Source organism: Ascidiella aspersa, chromosome 7 (genome assembly GCF_963924565.1).
Source record: "Ascidiella aspersa chromosome 7, kaAscAspe10.2, whole genome shotgun sequence".
NCBI lineage: Eukaryota > Metazoa > Chordata > Ascidiacea > Phlebobranchia > Ascidiidae > Ascidiella > Ascidiella aspersa.
Window position 1 is genome coordinate 10,424,839 of NC_139453.1, and position 21,382 is coordinate 10,446,220.

Here is a 21,382-nt window from a genome sequence, read left to right on the forward strand (position 1 = left end):
AGTTTCAAAAAATCGTTGTTTCGAATCCAAGAACCTAATTCTTAGTCATACGTGCAAATCAATATTTACAGATTTTACATTATCTTGAAGGCTTTTTTATTTGATTTTAAATCCAACTATTGTAATCCAAGTTAGTTGGAATTCAATAATCGCTATATATATAAAGGTTATACATTGTCTGAGTTCGGAAATATAACCTTTATAGGAAATTCACATTAAATTAAATATTAATTTTACCTCGACTCTTTCGGTATATGTTTGTAAGTTTCTATTACAACTCCAATTATCTCTGTTACGTCTTGTTTTTCACTAAGATTGCGTAATGCTGTTGTCTGTTTGATTTATATTTAGATAAAAGCCTTGAAGCACTAAACGAAACTTTAACCGTATAGCAGTGCGAGCGCGCCTTTCTTAGAGATTTTTCCAAAAAGGTTTCATAGGCAAGGTGAACGCAAAAAAATATCGAGCTTATTGTTCGATGTGCACATCTTCAACCACTAAGCATCCCACAAATGTGCGAATACTTAGACCTTAAAACAAGTTTTTGAAAACATTGTCCGTATTTCGAACGCGCACATTTTTTCCCAGCTTGTGCTAAACAGTGCCCCAATTCTTGTGTAGAAGGTGGGCGGTGTTCAGCTGCAAGCCCCAGTTCGCCCACAGTTTACCGCTTGGATGCAAGTTCTGTGGTAGAAAACAAGTCGAGGGCAAAAAAGGGATTATTTTCCACCCAGGCTCGTTGCGAAAACGCGTCCGACAAGTCGCTCGCGTCTCTATGACGTAACAAGGCCTTGATTCGCTTCGGCAGTTGAGCAAATAGTTCTGCGCGACCTCCGCATTATAGTTACTCACCTGGGCACCGACCAACGTTGCGCAAAGGCTGCTTAACGGCATCAGCGAATCAGGACACCAATGAACTAAACGCTTGGCAGCTTTGACAATGGAACTGACGTTGTGTGTAGGTAAATTAGGGCGACCCGGGCGTGTTTGCCGAACGCTTTCGATGCCGCCTCAGAGGTTATTGAGACAGGGCGCACAAGACGCTCGCGTTACAGCGAACTTGCTTTTAGGGCAAAACAGACGCGAACTTGAGTGCGTTACCAGTTTTGGGGTCGGATGCGGCTTTTAGAATGTGTCGTAAAGGCATGTTTACGAGCTCAGAGAAACATTCGGTTACACGGACGGCAAAATAGAGTCGCGTATCTCTAGGCATCATGGTTTCCTTAACCAAGATTTGTTTTACTACCTCCCGCTTTAACAGCCCAAGTCAGTTTTTGTGTTAAATTGAACAGCAAACAGTTTTCGGGCTCGTTTTAACTCTAAAAGCCCCTTTTTTCTCAGCGGCAAACAGCCAACCTGAGTCACTCCAACGTCATGAAGGTGGTTTTTCTTGAAGGAAGGCGTAAAAGGTATACGGCTGGTCGACAACCTGGTTTTGTTTTCGAGCGGCAGAGAAGGCAGAAAAGTTGCTCAGTCATGAATAGCACTCGTGTACAAAATTACTCGTTTAGAAAATCCGCTGTAATGCAACCTGACGCTTTTAGTAAGCTCCCGTGCGTGTTTGTTTTTGTACTACTTTAAACCGGTAATGTCAAGCTGTTTAACTTCTGAAAAGCGTGACATACCATATCAGTAAACAGACAGTAAAGCTAGACGCTAAAGTTTACCTATTTAAAGTAACCAGGTTTAGATTTGGTAGTAAGAAAACATATTGACACAGAATGCAGGAAATGTTTATAGAATTTTGTTATCCTTACAATAAAAATCAACAGAAAAAATGATAGATCCGAACGTTACTCGAGAAGTTGTGTCTATCGTTTGCCTTTTCAGATTAAAAAAGAGAGAAATTGACCGCAAAGTTTTGCTATAGAGCTTTTGCCAAATATTTGTTTCACGCTTTGCTGTGCATAAACGTTGTCAAGTACTGCAAAGAATATACGATGTTACTGCCGTGGACTTTAATCGCCCTGCTGGTTTTTGGAACGTTACGGCTTTCTAGCGCGCAGGGATTTTTCAATAGCGGAACCAACTTTACCGCACCAAAAACCTACCAGCGATTCTGCAATTGTGAGTTTGCCTCTCTATTTTAACTTGATGTAGTGTTTAAGTAATCTTAAAATCGATTGCAGATTCTGGGTCGGTCTGAGAATGTCAGTTAGCACGTTGGATAAATATGGCATTTTTTACTGTAGTGTTACTGGTGTAAAGGATTGATAAGCTACTTAATTTATTACAATTAAAACTGTATGCGTTTCGATATTGATTTTTGTTGTTCCCTTTTTATATATCATGCTTTAAACATGTTAAACAACAAAAGATTTTTAAAACTGCTCAACCATGTATAACACGCCTGAATACATAGTGATCTAAACTTTTTTGGATCACGTTGATCAACCACAACGAAACACTTGCATTAGTAGAAATTTGGCAGTGGTTTCGAACCCCGCGCCAGGTTGTTTTTTCAAGCCTTGGTTTTTTTACCCTCTCTCCTGTTAAGGCAGACGTGTGAGTGATTTCAGCAACATTCTGTTCGGGTATTCGGTTTTCAACTTTAAACGAACTCAACTTTAAAGTGAATTTAGCTGCCTGTTTTACACCTATCTTGCTGTGGTTTTATTTAGCAAGTCACACGACGTCGTTAACGAACATGTCCCTGAGCTATGAAGGCTGGTACACGGCGAAAGTGGAACAAGTGGGAAACAGAACGATGATCGTGCCGTACGCCCACATAACCTGGAACTTCACAAATCCCCAAAGTAAGGCGCCAATCGCTAATCCAGCTGATTTGGTTCGCTTGCATTGCAAAGACGTTATGTTTATCTATGCGACTTCTTAATCATGTTGTTGCTATTTGTAAAGCATTGGTTCCCAAAGATATGTCCACTGATCCTTGTGATCCGTGAAAGTAGCAATGTTTATTACAAAAACGGTACCCAGTTGGATAAACTGATCAAAGTAAAGCAAGTCTACCCATGTCATTCGTGCAAACTAAATCAGTTTTTGCACAGTTCGTCATGCGAAATGTTTGTGTTTTCAAAAGAACATGGGTTAAAAAATGACTGAAAATAGGCTTTCGGTATTTGTTCATGGACAGTGCGACCTCACTTGACAAAACACACAAAAGTGGGATGTAAATAAGCTTTTTTGCGCATTGCAACATCGCCTGCAGGACGTTTATAATATCAGCATTCATTCAAAGATAAAGTCTTTGATAATGTTTTAATTTTAAAGGCACTGCAAGAGAAAAATAATCTCAAATTCATACAGCATTGAGATGGGTTTGGTACTCCAAAAGTTAACTTAGTCTAAAAATACAACATGTTTGTCAAGTGTTGCGTGAAATATATATATACATATTTAAGATAAACCTAAAGAAAAATTAGCTTCTATATACTGGTGTGCAGATAGACACAAGGTTAAATCAGATACTGTTATCTTTAACAACGTGTGACGGAAATGCTCCATACTGCGGTAGACGGGACATTGATCCCTAATTATTCACTTTTGATTTAAATCCTGTTGTTAGATGTGCCATTGGACGGGTTCGGAATTACGTTCAAGGATTCTTACAGCGCTCATACGCCGCCTTCGCTTTATCCAGTTGATTATTGCGAACCGGGGTGAGTTTTTTTCCAGCAGAATCGAATTCTTTGTCAGTGGTTTGGCGGCGGATGTAGGCTCAAGGTTAGGGATGTCGATAATATCGGATCGGATCCGATACCCGATGGCAGGTTAGAGTATTGGTAGTCTTTCGATACTTGGGTAGTATCACTGCCGATTCGACACCGAGTTAATTTAGGCATTTCAGTAATGGTTTGTACTCCAACGTAGAGTGTTTTATTTATATAAGGTAAATTTGTTTAAAAATATTACATTAAAATAAAAGATAAACAAACTTTGAAAAAATCACAAAAGCTGCAACGTATATCCATTCTTTAGGCAAGTGCTTGTAGTTTGCTAACAATTGCAACATTACGCTTTATCTCATTGCTTTTTGCCTCCAGGAGAAACCACTTTTGGGTGCAGACGGCCAACCAGTCGGTTTGCGAGACGAGTAACACTACCTGTGATAACTACACGAGCGGCGACCGGTGCCTTTGCAAGGTTGACTGTCCCCTGTTCCGCTTCGAGAACGACAAGCTGTGCAAGCACATCGGCAACTTTTTTATGCCAACGATGGGATACTTCACCGTGCCACCGGTGAGTCTATATGACCGCCTTATAGTGTTTGTTCTAAAGCTAACGTCTGGAGATATTCCCCGAGCAATACATTGTACACGTGCCTGGAAACGTAACATTCTAATTACAAGCACGTGTTTGAACATTCTTTGTATACATAAGAACAGCATCATAAAATAAATTCAAAAAAGGGAAAAAAAGGCAAAATTCAGTTAGAATATTCGCTGTGGTTTAATTTTCATGTTTTGTTGTTAAAAATAACATACGATTTTGTCGGGATTTCGTACATTGAAATAATTTTGAAACCATAGTGCAAAGTCGTTCTCTTGATATGGCACGGTTTGTTTGAAATGGGGCGCAGTTACTTTACTAGGGGGGTGTGCGCCGTATAAATACATTGGCCTAAATAATAACCCAATGAACCGCAGTGTTGTATGGGGAATCAAGTAATGCGACTCTGAAAAGCATGCGATGACTTAATTTAAGTGCACTACTATCACGTGCTTGAATGACTTGCCCTGATTTAAATCTTTTGGGTCAAACTACTAGACTTGGCTCATGTACTTTGTAGAAATGTCTTGACTTTGACTTTGGTCAATTTGGTATATGACTTAGATTAAAATTAAGTGTTCTAACTGAATACAATTTCGGTAAAATTGGCGTATTTACTTTTTTACGTTTCGTTGTTAAAAGAGTTATCTTTTATTTTAAAACATATATATTGATGTAATTCGACTTGGAGTAGACTCGCTTTAGCAAGCATCCAAGCAAAACCACAAAGGTTGAAAAACGATCCAAAACAACTTTATTCAACAAGAGCAGAATACCATATAGTTACGCAAATAGCATCGTCAGTTCTGTTAAGATTCTTAATTCGAATCAATCATTCGAAGAATGTTTCTGACGATTCTCTTTGCTTAAATACAGCAGTATTCTGCTCTTGTTGAATAAAGTTGTTTGGATCTTTTTTACAACCTTTGTGATTTTGCTTGGATCTTACGATATGGAAAAAAGATCAACAACTATAGAAATGTCGGAGCAACCTTAGACCACGATATTAACAAAAAAATAACAATAATATTATTATTTTATCAACTTTAGCAAGGACTACGACTTGGGTTTGGCTTGTTATTTGATGAAAGTGACACAACTTGAATGAGATTAATTTTAGAATAAGTTGTTTACAACACTGCAATGATCATTCCGTTTTGTTAACGTGTACCACAATAGACAGCATATCGGCGACCAATTCGAATATAAGACTATTTTAAGTATAACAACAAACCTTAAATATTATTGTTCTGTATAGGTTACCTACAAAATCTACTTTCTTTTGAAAATCGGATTGTATATTTATTTCAGACGGTCAACAATCTGACATTCAAAGTCGACTGGGGAAAAAACTACGCTGGACACATAATGCCTTATTACAGGTGAAGCCAAACTTTGTTATATGCAGCGCATTCTAACGAATACTAAAAATCAGAATACAGTTTATCGTGATACATTTTTCATTGTGTTGCCAAGAGTCCGAAGGCTTGAAAATATATTTATGTTTGAAAGTAACGCATTAGTAATTTTAACCCTTAAAGTGTAATGTGTTGTGATATTATTTTCTTGGTTGACATATAGGCGACGATTTTCACGTAAGTATAATTATACGCCAAAGAGCCATTTGCCATTTGGGGCTAATTGCCTCAAGGCTTAGTCGTGACATGAGATAGAGTTAATTGCTGGTTTCTGATTGTGATACCGGTAAAATACCATATCGAAGCTCGGTTACAGCCGCTGCCTATGAATTATTTCCACTTAAATTGGATTATTTACTTATTTAATACGCATTGCTGGAAAGTAAATGAAGTCTTGAAAAAATCGGATAAAGGTAGCTTTTTATATAAATTATATTTTTTATCTCAACTACTTGATTATAGCCAAAAGTAAATCTACCATTTCAACGTTTGCAGGCAATGGTTCCAAATAGGACTCAACAATCAATTAAATATGAACAAGGCTGTGTCCGGTTGTCCAGAACTGCTTATTAGCAGTGGCGTCTACAACCATTTAGAAGCCACTCAGATATGCTGCGGTATGTATCATCACTATGGCATCTTGGAAATTGCATCACATTTCCCACTTGCAGTATTATATTTATTCATTGAGACCCGTAAGCTTGCATGGTATACCACAATTAAAAACTTTCAAAATAAATTGCAAAGCCAAAAGGGTTGAGTAGATGTCAGTACATTAACTGAAGATGATACAAGTTTGAATAAAACTTCCTAATTAGGATGTCGACTCGATCATTTTGGCTCTGCCATTCATTATCAAAAAATAAAATAAAATAAAAATAAAATGTAACTATTGTGTGTGTGAATTTAATATAACGTGATATGCAGAAAATGTTATTTTTGGATATATAATTTGATCCTAATTGATTGTGAACTAAATACTTTTGTTGAATGCAGTTTTCAGTGTATACTTACTTCAAATTTTAGTTTACGTGAACTCGGTACTTTAATTTTAACCTAATTTGTGAAACCCCTTAAAAACTAGAATTGTCCAGCTGGGACAACAATCCTGTATATATTTTCGATAAACTAGCAGCTAAGCATACATAGCAAGTTAACACTGTAGAGACTACAGTGCACAAATGTAGACTATAGGAGATTTTCGAAACCTAAGGCCCGCGAAAGGGCTCTTCTCATAATGTAGAACTACTTTTTAAACTTATTGCTTGCTCGAAAGCAATATAAAAAGGGAATTTTGCCGCAGACCACGGCAAATCGCACACAACAATTCGGAACGTCACCATCGGTGAGATGGTGCCCGACTTCGATCGAGACGTTGCCAATCTGACGATCACCTGGCTTCCTCCAGTCGACCACACCGAGAACACCGAATTCTTCATTTTTATCTTCGCAGGGCCGCACCTGGCCAAGGTTTACGTAAGTGTCCGAACTATTTTTAAACGTTGTCCCATAGAAGGAGATGATACATTTTGCACTGGACACCATCGCAGACTAATCCAAATATCTGTCGATTAATGAAGGAAGAAGGGCATACTAAAAAATAACTATAGTCTGCAGTGAGGTTCGAACCCACGACCTCCGATAATACCGAGACCGTCGCTCTCCCAACTGAGCTACAAAGGCTAAGAGGGGAAGACGCTAATGTTTGTTATCTTCTGTTAGATTCTAAGAACAAGCAACTTCGCATTGAAGGGTATCTACAGTATTATATCTGATACTTTTAATTACGAAAAACTCTGTCCGCAGATAAAATACCATGAATGTTAAGGGTCGCTGGGCACTAATACAAAAATAACCTTCGAGAAATATGAATGTACCTTTCGAGAAATAAGAATTATATATTAAACAAATGAAATCGTCCATGAAAGCGTTACATATACGCTAAGTGACTGGGTTTCCGGTAAAACACGGTTGAGCCCTGCGGTTTAAGCACTTCTAATGCCAGTATGCCACACAAAATATGCACTTGTCAGAGTTCCCCGAATTCCCGCTGTCGGCAGTAAAACAAATGGTTATTTTTATGTAGGCCGCCGCTCTGTTTGTTGTCACTTTGGTCCGAGTTTGTTGGATTTCACAACCGACCAGCTTTCCAATTTTTTTAGTGTTTGACTATAGGGAAATACCTTACACAAAATTTTATAAGCCTTTCGGAACCAAGTATTTTTTTAGCTAAAAAGGTTTTTTAGTCCTTTTGCGCGAACAATCCGCACATTGTTGGTTGGATCGGCCCAAGTATTTTCTACACCTATCTGAGTGCGTAAATGTAATTAAAATCTTAACCGGTACCGACTCCAGAATGGTGAGCACCAGACTAAATCGATGTGCGTCATATGTTTTTAGTGAGCAGGTAAACAAAATTTCCCGCTACAATAATTAGAACGACCAGAATAAGGATTCTTTACTTGGTTTATCCAGCTTTCGAGGCTTTTTCTTGTTTATAGTTTTTAATGTTATTCGAATCAAAAAAAATTAATGCGTGAAGTTATTAACGTCAAATGACATTTATAGTAGGTACCGTGTGCTTAGCGACCGCTATGTAACATATTTGCAAGGAAACCACATTAAATCCTATAGATGATTTAGCGGAACATTGTTACGTCTAGCGGATTTTCTTAACACTATTTGTTAAATGAGCGCCCACGCATATAATCTGTTTATGCAAATATTAAAAATCGCATAATCTTATTTAGAAATCCGTTGCAAAACAAGCAAATACTGTCCCCTGTCAGGAGTGGCCAATTAAATCTTAAAGGTTTGGGTAAAGTTAACGGCATACTTTTGTCCGTAACATAACATTTTTATCCAACAGAATACCTGCTCGATTATCTTGTATACTAATTCTTTCACGGCCACAACAACGTTAACTCTCTATAACATTAGATAAATGTGAGTTGTTAGGCAAGATGCGATATAACTATATACTTAAGCATATAAATATCCACCTGAGTCCCTCCTCAAGTCCACAACATTAGCGAACCCCCAAAGCAGACTAACTTTCACTGGTTTGCTACAGGATCAACGCTGGGTGCCGTACGACGGGCCTGCATCTCGTCTGGCCAGTTGCGATAACGTTACGCGGAAGTACCAGATCAAGGTCTTTGACGTTCCACGCAATTCGAAAGAGGACCACCTCCGGTTGTCTGTTCACACCATTTATCAGGACGAGGTATTTAGATCCTTGTGCGATCGTCAGACGTGCGAATTCACCACCTATTTGACGATGCAAGGTACGGAGAGACTTCGAGCTGTTTTCAACTGCGTTTTTACCTTTCCTGTTGCTCGCAGTGTTTAATTAAGGGTAACTCTTTGGAAGAGGCTTGTAAAGGACTTGCCTTAAGCTCCATTCACGCGCATTACTTGGCGTAGCAAGAAGGTTATCTGCTTTAAATGTTAGACTTTAACTATTTCTTTGTTGTAAATGCAATTATGAAATCTCTTTATTTTTTAAATTTAAAGGGTACTAAGTTATTAATAAAAACAAGGGGTTGCTGTAACACTGTTGGTATGCACAAACGCCTTTTATATAGGTCCTGTGCCCAATAGTTTATAAGTTATGATCTTTACAGTGGATAGTTTAATCTTTAATAAAATAATAATTATTATAATTGATCCTTTACAACGTTGTAGTGGACTATATATACGCAACGTCTTTTTTCCTGTATGTTGTGAACAATCTGATATCATCAAAACGAAATTGCCGTTTTCCCAGCATTGGTTTACGGACTTATATATAGTAATATTCTTGACCCTTCACAGCCTTAAACCCATGCGACAGCCGCTACGGAGCATGTGACGTGAACGCAAATTGCACAGCAGACGATGCGACGGGGTCAACGACCTTGAATGTCACCTGTAGCTGTTCCACTGGTTACGAAGGCAACGGAATTAATGGATCGCAAAGTAAGCTGTTTTTGTTTCAGCTACTGACATTTTTTAGGTATGATAGGCTACATTAGTGAACAGTTGAATTCGAATTATGAAAAAAAGGTTTAACTGAACGCATTTTGTAGGGTAATAACCATATTTTGAATATTAAGTGTTCCTTTACGGCGATCATTTCACAACGAGATTTTCCCAATTTTTGCTGAAATAGCTATAAAAAACTACAACTATATTATAGACCACAGCTTTCTGGAACCGTAAAACAAACCAACCAATTCCGTTTTAGAAGGTTTTTCTAACAAATACGTTAAACGTTTATGTGTGCATCCATCAACGGAATCGACCTAACAACAACATTGAAGGGGTTTATAACCCACACCGCATAATCAAAAACAAAAATAAAAGGTTTCTGAACTTGTGTGTTTGGAAGAGGAAAGATTCGTAACGTTTAAGCAACGCTAGAACCTCTAACAGTATTCGACATTCGTTAAATTAATTTCGTTTATGAGTTAATTTGGTGCTGCAGAAACGTCAACTTAGGAATCATTTACGTCAGAAGAGCGATTTTTCAATGACTCTGAGTTAAAGGTAGAAATCTCCGATAAAATCTAATCAGAACCGATGCACGATTAGAACAAGTAGTATCGTTACTCATCCGTCATTAAAGTACTATCGGTGCCGATCCGATATCAAATTAAAAGATGGTTTCCAGACATGTTTTTCCATTCAGCGCAGCGATTATTTTCTTGAAAATAAAGTATTAAAAAATAAAAACAGTTGATTAACAACTGGATGTAACTAACTTCCTAACACTTAACTTAAGCAAACCAAATAACCTTATAAAACAGCTTTTGCCGTTGGAAATTCATCTGTTTTGCCTAATTGAGCATGTTAATGACGTCATTTGGTATTTGTTTGGATCGCGAAACTTCTCGTTCATGAATGTCGGGATCGGATGAAATTAAAGTATCAGACATCCCTAGTGATGTGTTACTTGGTTGAGCAATAAAGTCTATAAAAAACTTCATTTGTTAAACAGGAGCGTTGGGAACCGGATGCGAGGACATCGATATTTGTAAGAGTCCCCTCTCGCCCTGCGTCGACCACGGCGGCCTCTGTATGGACAACCCGCCACCGTCCATGAGCGCCAACTGTTCCTGTAGGCCCGGATATTCCGGTGACGGGTAAAGAAGCTTTTTTAAATCGATATACGATTTACTGGCTTTGTATATCACTTGTTTGTTTTAGTGGGAGTTATAAATGGTTTGCTACCCAAATTAGTTCACCAAAAAAAAAACTGAGAGTTTTTTTTCTGTAAATTTGGATTGGGGCCGACATAAGATTCTGACTTCTCGGCTAGGAGTTTATAGTGTTCAAAAAGACAAATTAGTTTCGGACCGCCGTGGCAGTTTATACCTTTACGTTCCACATGTTATTTTCATGCTTTTATATATGTTAAGCATCTGGCGTCTTGTTTTTAAACTTAATCAAAATTTAGTACTTTCCTTACTATTTCGACGCAGCGTGACAAGCGATTGTTTTTAATTGACATCCGACGATCAAATAAGTACAACTTGACACCCTCATATGTTATACACCTTGTAACATGTTTTCTTTGTATTGCCGATAAAGAATAAAAAATAAATAAATAAACACATACAAAATGGGTCATAAATAAACATAAAATAACACAAAGAGGCTGGAAACTGGTGGCTAAAAGAAATTAAACATTTAATAAAAAATAATATAAACTGTTAATATAAACAATACTCAACTGGTAAACCAAATGAACAATACACACACATATGTGCTAAACAATTTTGATCCATTCCTTATAAACCTGCTTTTTGACTAACGATTGCGGCACACAGCTAGTTGTTGGTCTAGCTTGTCTTGGCTTGCATCATTGTTCTACAAGTTCGGTTAGTCTGTGATGACCTTCGGTGTACTACTGGTAAACCGAAGTTTTAAATTTTATTTCTAGGTACAAGAGTGGCCGAGGTTGTCGCAACGACACAGAGTTCAACCTTGCTATCGCCATACCGATGATAGCGCTCTTCCTAGTAATTGTGATCGCCATAGCGTGGAAGTGGAGGGTCAGCAGACTGCACGAGACCGAGCTGAAGTGGTCGCAGTTTATCGCCAACTCCGCGCTTCAGTACACGCTCCCACCAATGAACGGGGAAGCGGTGAGTTGGATTTATCGTCAAGTATAGCTGTCTAATACTATCGGTGGTAGTATCGGTACACGTCCGATACTAAGGTGGTATCGGTGGCGATCCAATACGAAATTGACATAGGAATTCCGATACATGATTTGCGATCCAACGCAGCAACTCTGCCATAGGTAAATTTATCAAAACATATTATCGGTTAACAATTGGAAACTAAACTTATTTAAGCTAAAGCAAATTTTGGCCTAATAACTTGAAAAATACTTTGGTACGTTGTAATTTTATCAATTTTTGTTTGAGCATAGTTATGATGTCATTTGGTATCGGATCGGTTGAGATACCTTACGTCCAAAATATCAGGTATCGGTATTGGAATAAAATGTGTTATTGGACATCTCTATCGTCAAGTTAGGACCTGTAAAATCTAGTCAAAAAGCAAAACATTTTAGGATTTTAAACAAAAATGCACCACTAAACATTTATAGCGTCTGCTGGTGGTGCATCTGTCCTGTGATCTCTTTGATTCCCTGGGCTTTTATTTGCTGAGATAATGCTTTTGCTGGTGTTGCTTGTAGCTCTTGTCAAGGCGTAAATTTGCTATTTAATTATACAAGTAAGCTTGTCGTTTGGTTAAAATGCTGTATTTATGCATGATGTGGATTGGTCTTGTGGTCGTTTTATTTCGCGTGAGAACTTGAGCATAAAAAGTGTAGCAAACATAATTAATTTTATTTGACAGATCCATGTTTTAAACTTTTACATAAAAATTATTTTATTTACCATAATTATTAAAAGTGAAAAAAAAATCTATTTGTATCATTTTTGGTCTTTTCTATGAGAAATTATGCTTGGAATGGAAAGAATTTCCTGATTTCAAAAGTTTATTACTGCTAATGACTTCACAAAAAGTTGACTTGCAAAGGCAATACTGAGTTCGACCTGGAGTGGGACTTGACTTGTTATTTATCTAAAACGGCTTTACTTGGACTCAAGTTATTTCGAAATGACTTGTTTACAACACTAAACACACAGATAATAGCCTCAGCTATGGAGGCGACCCAGCGAAATCATATTTTTTCAAAGCAATAATTCGAGTACGATTTGCCTTCTTTATAGGGCGACTGTCTGCCTACGTTCGGCGATAGATGGGAAGTTGAACGTGAGAGGCTGCGCCTGGGCGACGTACTGGGAAGGGGCAACTACGGAGTGGTGTACAAGGGATGGTTGGGCGATGCCTTCATGGACAAGGACCAGTGTAGGGTCGTCGAGAGCACGGCGGAAACTCCTGTGGCAGTCAAGCTGCTGAAAGGTACGAATTCGGCCAAGCTGGGGTTATATGGGTGATAAGTGATGGAGATTTCCAACACACCTATGGTTTAAGCCGCAGCGCATTCAGTCGCCCTGCGGTAAGCGACGTTTGGTTTTCGAAAATTGTCCATGAATTTAAAACTCGTAAACTTTTTAAACTGATGAACTCATTCCATTGGATTACTATAAACAACAGTCAGCGAGTACATATCAAACAACGCGGAAAAAGATTTTCGCAGGACATTGAAATACATACCTAAATTTAACAAGCAATGTATACAAGTCAATTACTAATTTTAACACAGTTCATTTAAATAACCAAAGCTTAAGTTAATTGATTAGTACAAACGACTTAAGTCAAGTCAATCACTTTCTTTCAATTCGGCAGTTAAGTCACTTGAAAACCGGCAATCCGGTGCACTCAAGTTATTAAAACGCTGGTCTGACCATGTTGTCCCTGTTATTTATCACGCAAAAATGCTGTCCACAAAACAATCGAGTTTTACTCGTCTTAACAAATCCTTCTTCACGATCTCGTAGAGGGTCAGAACGAAGAAGCGTGTCTTTCCGACTTTCTGGCCGAGATTGGCTTCATGTTAAACGTGGGCTCTCACCTCAACGTGCTGGGCGTGATCGGATGCTGTACAACTGCCAAGCCTGTGCTGCTCATCACCGAGTTCCTCAAGTACGGCGACCTGCTGCACTTTTTGTGGGATGCCCGGGAGGTGAGTTTGTGCCATGTGTTTTTAGATAAGACCCGAGCTAATGGATATGGCTAGGTAACCGTCATAAGCAAGTTTTGTATCGCTTTTCAGCAAATATTAGCAATCAATGGAGATATTAGTAGGATTATCAAAGCCCCTACGGAAGTAGGCAACATTTTAAACGTTTGAAATATCTCGTAATTCATTTTAAACATGGTGACTATGTTGAAAATGTAATAAATACAAATATTCCAAACCTTCAAAATGATACCTACTTCTGTATGGGCTTTGTTATTCTATGATCAAGTATACACTTAAGATTTTATGTTGGGAAAAAAATCATATATTTTTGCTTTTGTGTTAATTTCTTTGCTCAATGTTATTTAGAAAGGCAAATATGATATCTGATATACTGTCCCAAATTTTTAAAATATACTTTTAATGCGACAAAATTTGGAAAACAACCGTTCATCGCATAACAATATACGCTATTACACGAATGTGACGTAGCGATGCTATGTGTTTGGCGAAAAGTATTAGGCTACGAATAAAAATGTTATTGTTGCACATTTCGAGGTTTAGCTCGTACTTATATATTTACACAAGAAACTTAGTAAAAACTATCGCAGATACCAGAAACATATCCAATAACACATTACACCACCTGCCGAAAGGTGTTCCGCTCGAGTGCACTGCACGTCACGGTCAATGACGCCAGGTAATCATGACGTATCTGACGCACGACACGTTTCCGAACGTGATGTTATTATCGCCTCACAGCAGTTGCTATGCGCCCACACAAACCAAATGGCCGATCACGTTGTAAATGATTTGTGTTGTCACGTCGGATGGATTGAATTTCCAAGTTTATCCAACACCAGCACATTTAAACAAACAGTTTGGAATATTTCAAAACCACAAACCGTCTCGCACGTAGAGAGAAAAACTTTAAAGCCTACGTGTTTTTTGCGGTTTGTGTGGAGATAAAATGCGAAAATAAATGCTCCTATTTGTTGCGATTTGGGAATCAATGTCATGCTATGTGTGGCTCCCGCCTGTAAATAAGTTGTGTGTATCTTTGTCATCAGCAAAATTCAATTTAATTAAACTTTAAAGGAAAACGTTTTTTAACCAAATGTGTACTTAAGGACTTTCAGATAGATGAAATTGTCCTGAGATGTTCAGCATTATAGCGCCTGGCTTTTCTGTACAGTTTTCAGTTTTTTAAAAGCAGGTTTCCAACTTATTGTTCGTAGATCATTATTATGTAATCACGCGAAAGTAATAGTTGATTATCTTTTACAGGATTAAACGTTTTTTATTGGCTTTGATAAAGGTTGCTCAAACCACGAAAAACACAAATAAAAGATAAATATATATAGCTATACTGAATAAAACAATAAATGAAATAGAATAAATGCTGCGGGATCTACTTTCACAAAAAATAGCTAACCATTACAATTTACTTGAATTTCGTCAACTCAATCGGTTTATTAAAATAGGTGTTTCGTTTTTATATAAACACGTTGAACTAAAACTGAGCTGCCTATATTTTGGAATTCCAGCCCAACAAATGCAACGAAGATGCGCTCTACCACCTAACGGAAAAATCGCTTTACGAAATGGCCCAGCAGGTGGCGCAAGGGATGTCCTACTTGACCAAGGCCAGGATAATCCACGGCGATCTGGCCGCGAGGAATATACTGGTGGGCGAAAATCGCGTGTGCAAGATTTCCGACTTTGGTCTGGCCAACGATGTTTACAGGTTACCCTTTATTTTTTCTGTTTGACTGACTGTAATATTGACATGTACCTTAACTCCACAATGTATAGGCAACGTTGGTATACGACTGCTGACAGCTAATTTGTCAAAATAGTGCAAAAACAAACTAATATTGGTGATACTTTTCATGAACGATATATTTAATGACACTCAAAATAATCATTCATTTTCTCTAAGTCTTGTGTCGTTAAAGTGCACCAAACTTTACACAAACACAAAAACAGTTGTGCTTAAGTGATCAAAAACAATTAGACCTCACTGTTTTGACTCATTTGTAGTTTAGCACGAACTTTTGTGATGAAATACTACACGTTTCTTGCGCCTGATTGCTCTAACTAACCAGTATTGTGGCGTGTTTTCAACTCAGATACGGCGTTATCAAAGGTCAATCTGAGAGATGCGTTCCTTTTAAGTGGATCAGCCCGGAGCGAATGATGTCCGGGAAAGTCCCCATTACCAGCAAGAGCGACGTGTAAGTCAAACGATACTTGCCGTTGTTAAGACTTTGCAATTAAAGAACGAGAGCAAACCGAAAATTAGCCTAATCTAATACCCCTGGTAGATAATTATCGAGTGTATGATTTAAGGTTTAATTAAAATAGTTTCGTGCTTTAGACTATATCCAATGGATAATACGTAATATTTTTTGTAGTTACTTTACGGTTCTTAATTGGAGAAAATCTTCGATGTGTATTTCCAGGTTACAACAGGGGGCTGTAATTTAACTTTTATTCTCAACTTTTACTGATCCACCATTATCTTAGCTTGTTATTTGTACGTCAAACCCTGACGTAATCGAGTTCGCCCGCGCAACGACTTGTCTCACCAAAAATCACCGAGCCATTCTAAACGTGACACAGATTTCCACCTGTAATCTTGGACAAAACGAGATATTCACAGTACTATCACTTTAAATGGCAGCACGATAGCGCAACATTCACAGCATGCTTAATAGATTATCTCATCACGACTTACTTTTCGTTTACTTGAGCAGCAAAACGATTTTGAAAGTCAAAAATACCTCCACGTTTACCCTTTGGATTGACACGTCTTGCAGAAACGTTTGTTCAATTTAGTTGTCATAAGTTCGTGTTTATCAATTTACCTATAGCAACACGAATAAAATTACATGTTATGCCGAGATTTGTTTGTCAAATTATTCCTTTTTTTAACTATAGTTATTGCAAAAACTAGAATTTGCAACTTGGAGCATTGTATTTTTTGATCTAAAGAAATAAAGACAAAAACATAAAGGCAGGTTTAAACCTAATTTTGCGCACACACCTAGCCTGTCGGAATGCAACCTGTTATTACCCAAATCAGATCCCACCGCCACGATTTCGAAGGTCGTAATTTAAATGTAAGATGCCGTTTATTTTGAGCGACCAAAATCACGGCCCACTTTCGTTCCTGCACGCTTATATATTAAGATCTCAGCTTATATTATAATTAGATGGTTATGGCAATCCGTATACAATTTTTATTTTATGTGAACTAGTATACAAATGCAATAGAATACAGTTGTACAATATTTTTGAAGGATAAACTTACAACAAAATTCAAAAGCTAAAAATAATAGAAACGAATGAATAATAAAACTGAGATTTTTATATTATAACACAGAAATAGCCTATATTAACATTTTTTAGCTTTCAATGTGCTATTTTTTATAAGTTCGTTTAGTAAAATTAACTTAGTCCTCAATGTAGTTGAACCCTAAACACTATCTTTCTTTAATGTCATTTTAAATTTTTTATTAAAAACCTCACATCTGTGATTACGTTCAGTTTCATGGTGTGTTAAAAAAGCCATAGTGTTGGATACAAGTCGTTACCATACGGTTATTTTTCAGTTGGTCGTTTGGAAACCTAATGTACGAGATGGTGACCTTGGGCTGTATGCCGCACATCGGGATTTCGTCCGATGAGCTCTTGCAAAACTTACGTTCCGGATACCGAATGAAGAAGCCGAGCACGTGCAGCGATTTAATGTAGGTTGCCCAAACAGGGATTTTGTATAAACGATTCCAAGTATTCCTTGACCATTTATTAATTTACTGTAAAGATCACAATAAATGTAAGCGGAAGATAAAGGACTTCACTTCATTGTCATATACTGATGGCGATTACAATTTACAACACATTTCTGTATTATTTTGGCCTATATTGCGACTTGAAAGTAAACCAATTGTGGTATAACACAGTTTCAGCGACAAAATTAGCAAGTGAAATGAGGCCTTTCCTGAAAAGCATACTAAACGGATAAAAAAAACATGCAAACATGTATTGAAATGAAACTGTCAACTATAATCAAGTCATTTGTTTTAAGATACGTTGTCAATATAGTCATTTTATCCAAGATGAGCCACGTCAGGTCTCTGGAACTTAAGTACAGCAAAACTCTTAAGTCAGTGACTCAAGTTAATAAAATCCGCTTTTTGCATTCCCTTAACCCAGGGTTCTTAAACTTTTTTATCGCGTACCCGTAAAAATAGCTTAAGTTCGCGCGGACCTGGGTCAGCATAAAATTCTTCAGAAATGACGTCATAAATTAGCGTCACAAATTCGCAAGACCTTATGAATCTGCCGTTAGCGGTCAAACAAATGTAAAACTAAAATAAGGTCTCAATACATTCAAGCAGAAGGTGTCAATGTGTTTCTTTTTTCAATAAACTGTTGATTGGAAAAAAAACATTTTTAAACGAGGTACCAATATTTTAGCTATAGGCCTCCCTGTATCCTTTAAAACTGGTTCACCAACCCGGCCTTAACTAACTTTATCTTGTATCGCAGGTATTCGATCATGTGCAAGTGTTGGGAGTGGCGTTCCTCGTCTCGACCGTCGTTCAGTGAGCTTGACCGAATGCTGGGAAACGCTCAGGGCAAGGGCGAAGACGCTGATTACGTTAACATGGCTTTCGCCCTTGAACTGCTGGACAGAGAGGTTAGTAAAAATGAGCGTTTTACGCACACCCGTTGGTATTTAAGGTCAGACGTTAACAAACAATTGGTACTTGAGGTGTCAGATATTAGCGATTAATACAGGATCTCTAAAAGACGACCGAAACTGTTTTATCCAAATATACGGAGAAATATTACTCGCTGGCCCTAAAATGTTTACTAATCGATATGCTTAAGATACTTTATTTATCCCTCAAATCAAGCCTTAAAATATAAAACTTGAGAGTCTGATATTTAAAAGTTATAACCCAATATCGAATGCCCCGCCGCAAATGTAATAAAGCTTTGGCGTTTGTCGTTTTATTTTTCCTTTAATTTTTTTTTTTTCGAAAATTATTTGTTTTTATGTCTCATAAACCAAAGATGGCCAAGCGTTTAATCTATAGTTTTCCGTTTAAATGAATTATTTCTTTGTTTTGGCGGTGCTTGGCAATATGTCCCTTGCTTACACCTTCGTATTTCATTATATTGACTGCTAGCCTATACGTGTTGCTAATTCTCCCTTTTTGGCAGAAATATGCAAGTGAGATTAAACAGCAGCCTGAAAGTCAGGAGGAATCTGACTTTTCAGTGATCATTTCCAACGGGCCGTCGCACGAATACTCCATCCAATAGATGAATTATTGCACTGCATGGATTCGACACAATGAAAACCCTGTATTTACGCAGCCTTGGCAAACTATTTGAATCTTTTTTCGTCAGAAATTCAACCCCCTCCCCCCAAAAACACTCGTCATTATTTTTAATTCCTGTCATCACCAGTTGTCAGATTAGGCAGATTTTGTTATTTGCTTCACTCCAATAAAATATACGTCTATAGCACATTTAAATGAAAACAAATGGTTAAAATGAGATGCAACTCGGGTGAGTTGATTCGTTTGATAGATTTGACTATCATTAGTTGTCTTCACAATAAATACAAATTTGTATTTTTAAGACACTGATAAGTATGCATTTTTATTCGAAATCCAGTTTAGCCTTCCTATACCTGTTGTTTTGCTGCCTTTGTAAATATTTTATAAAAAAGCATTTTTATTGTGTCTCGAGATCAAAGAAAAGCGTACCTTATTTTTCTCGTTTACATTATCATACGTCAAGTATTAGCCTGTTCCGCCACTTTCATCCATTTTGTCGTTAACCCCCCAAAAAATATTTCATTTATAAACGTTGCTCCTAGAACGACAATTGTCCTGCGGGCGAGGCATGCATAAAAAAAGCTTTTTTAGTGGTAGAGTGATAAGTTTCTTGCGAAAGCTATAGTTATCAGAGAACTTGTAACTACGTTTTGATTGTTGCAGTTACCAATATTTACATATATGATTTGCTATGAAATACGAGTTATATTTAAGGTTCTGCTTTAGGTGCATGAGTTTACCATGTTTTCTGTTCTATAATTAACATTTCTTTGCAATTTGTACACTACCTGGGTGAGTCGTATTTTTAACTATGTCAAATATATACGTGTTGTAACTTAAACGCCAATTTGCGTCTTTATAAATGGTGTTTTGTATTTTACTTGTTTTTGCTGCGTTTATTACTTTTCAAAATAAGGTGCATTTTACGTTTGGTAAACATTTTATTTTTACGCACAGTAGGGAGGCCAGTTTAGGGTCGTCAGATTTTGCATCCTTCTTTATTTGATATGATGTAAGGTTTCTCAGCCTTTTTTCGTGGTACCTAACACTCATCGCAAGTTTAACAGCAAAGGTTTGGCGACCCCATTCTGTTCACTGAATAGTTTTTTTTTGAGCGAAACAAAACTAATAAAATTAGTATAGGTTTTAATTTAATTAATATGAGCCATATATTCAGTTCGCTTTTTTCATTTCATTGCATTGTTATGCTCATCTCTTTACTTAGAAATGCTTTTATTTTAATGACTTGGACTGAGACTTGGGTAAGTAAAGACTTGTTTACTACACAAAATGTTATGAAAATATTTCTTTTAGCGTTTTTTTAATTTGTCTAATTGGTAACCATTTCTCGAAAGCCGAAAACAGGTGAAACTCTAATTTCCGGAAATCCCGTAAAACAACAAACATAGACAATTATCCAGGGGCGGTTCACAAACAAGCGAACCACAAACAGTTGACATCTCGATATGAGATAAACGCTCGACCAAAATCCCCCCCAGTCGTCCAATGACGCGCTATACGTGAACAATTGGCCTTAGCGTATTTACACTCGAACCTGATTAGATGCCAGCGGCAGCGACGTTTTGTCGCGGCGAGAAGTTCCTATAAAGCCGTCGGCAATGAACCTTCCGGCCTACGCTATACGCTGAATTTTTACTTTCGACTATTTTAGATATATATAGTGGCTCAATCGTCGGCATAGCGCAAAGTCTTCGGCAGAAGCAGGGTTCATAGTCATTTTGGTTAACATAGAAAAACATGATATCGGAGCAAAGCGTGTGATTTGCGTTTAATTCGCAAAAGCTACTTGTAGCAACAGTGTTGTAAACAAGTCATTTCAAAATGACTTATGTCATAGTCAAGTCATTATGAGAGCAAGTCAATTTCAAGTTGTGTCATTGACATAAAAGAAGGCCTATGTTGTTAAACTATTTGGTAAGATTTCGCCAGATTATGAGCAACAATTCAACTGAAAATAACACAAACGAGATATACAGCAATCAAATTGCTTAAGATAAATTTTGAATGGAAAACACTAAATTTAATCCCAAGTTATTTGACAAAAAGTCCGAGTCTAGTGATTTTTCCAATAGACTTAGGACAAGTCAAGTCACGTTATTTCGGTCACAAGATTAAGCCAAGTCAACTTTTTTCTTAAATCGGTGACTTAAATCAAGTAAAATTTTTAAATGATTAAGACATTACAACACTGTGTAGCAGTTAGGATG

At 37.4% G+C, this 21,382-nt stretch overlaps 1 protein-coding gene across 1 annotated transcript; it reads left to right on the forward strand.

Annotated features, from left to right (window-relative positions):
• Positions 1 to 1,541: 1,541 nt before the first annotated feature.
• LOC146137678 (uncharacterized) lies at positions 1,542 to 19,519 on the forward strand. The gene is made up of 18 exons (XM_083393622.1): positions 1,542 to 2,067; positions 2,622 to 2,756; positions 3,527 to 3,620; positions 4,005 to 4,200; positions 5,542 to 5,612; positions 6,144 to 6,265; positions 6,952 to 7,124; positions 8,722 to 8,935; positions 9,465 to 9,608; positions 10,630 to 10,774; positions 11,575 to 11,779; positions 12,881 to 13,073; positions 13,613 to 13,797; positions 15,342 to 15,541; positions 15,927 to 16,031; positions 17,412 to 17,549; positions 18,352 to 18,502; positions 19,033 to 19,519. The coding sequence occupies exons 1-18, from the start codon at positions 1,941 to 1,943 to the stop codon at positions 19,132 to 19,134; spliced, it is 2,700 nt and encodes an 899-aa protein (XP_083249748.1). The 5' UTR covers positions 1,542 to 1,940; the 3' UTR covers positions 19,135 to 19,519.
• The last annotated feature ends 1,863 nt before the right edge of the window (positions 19,520 to 21,382 follow it).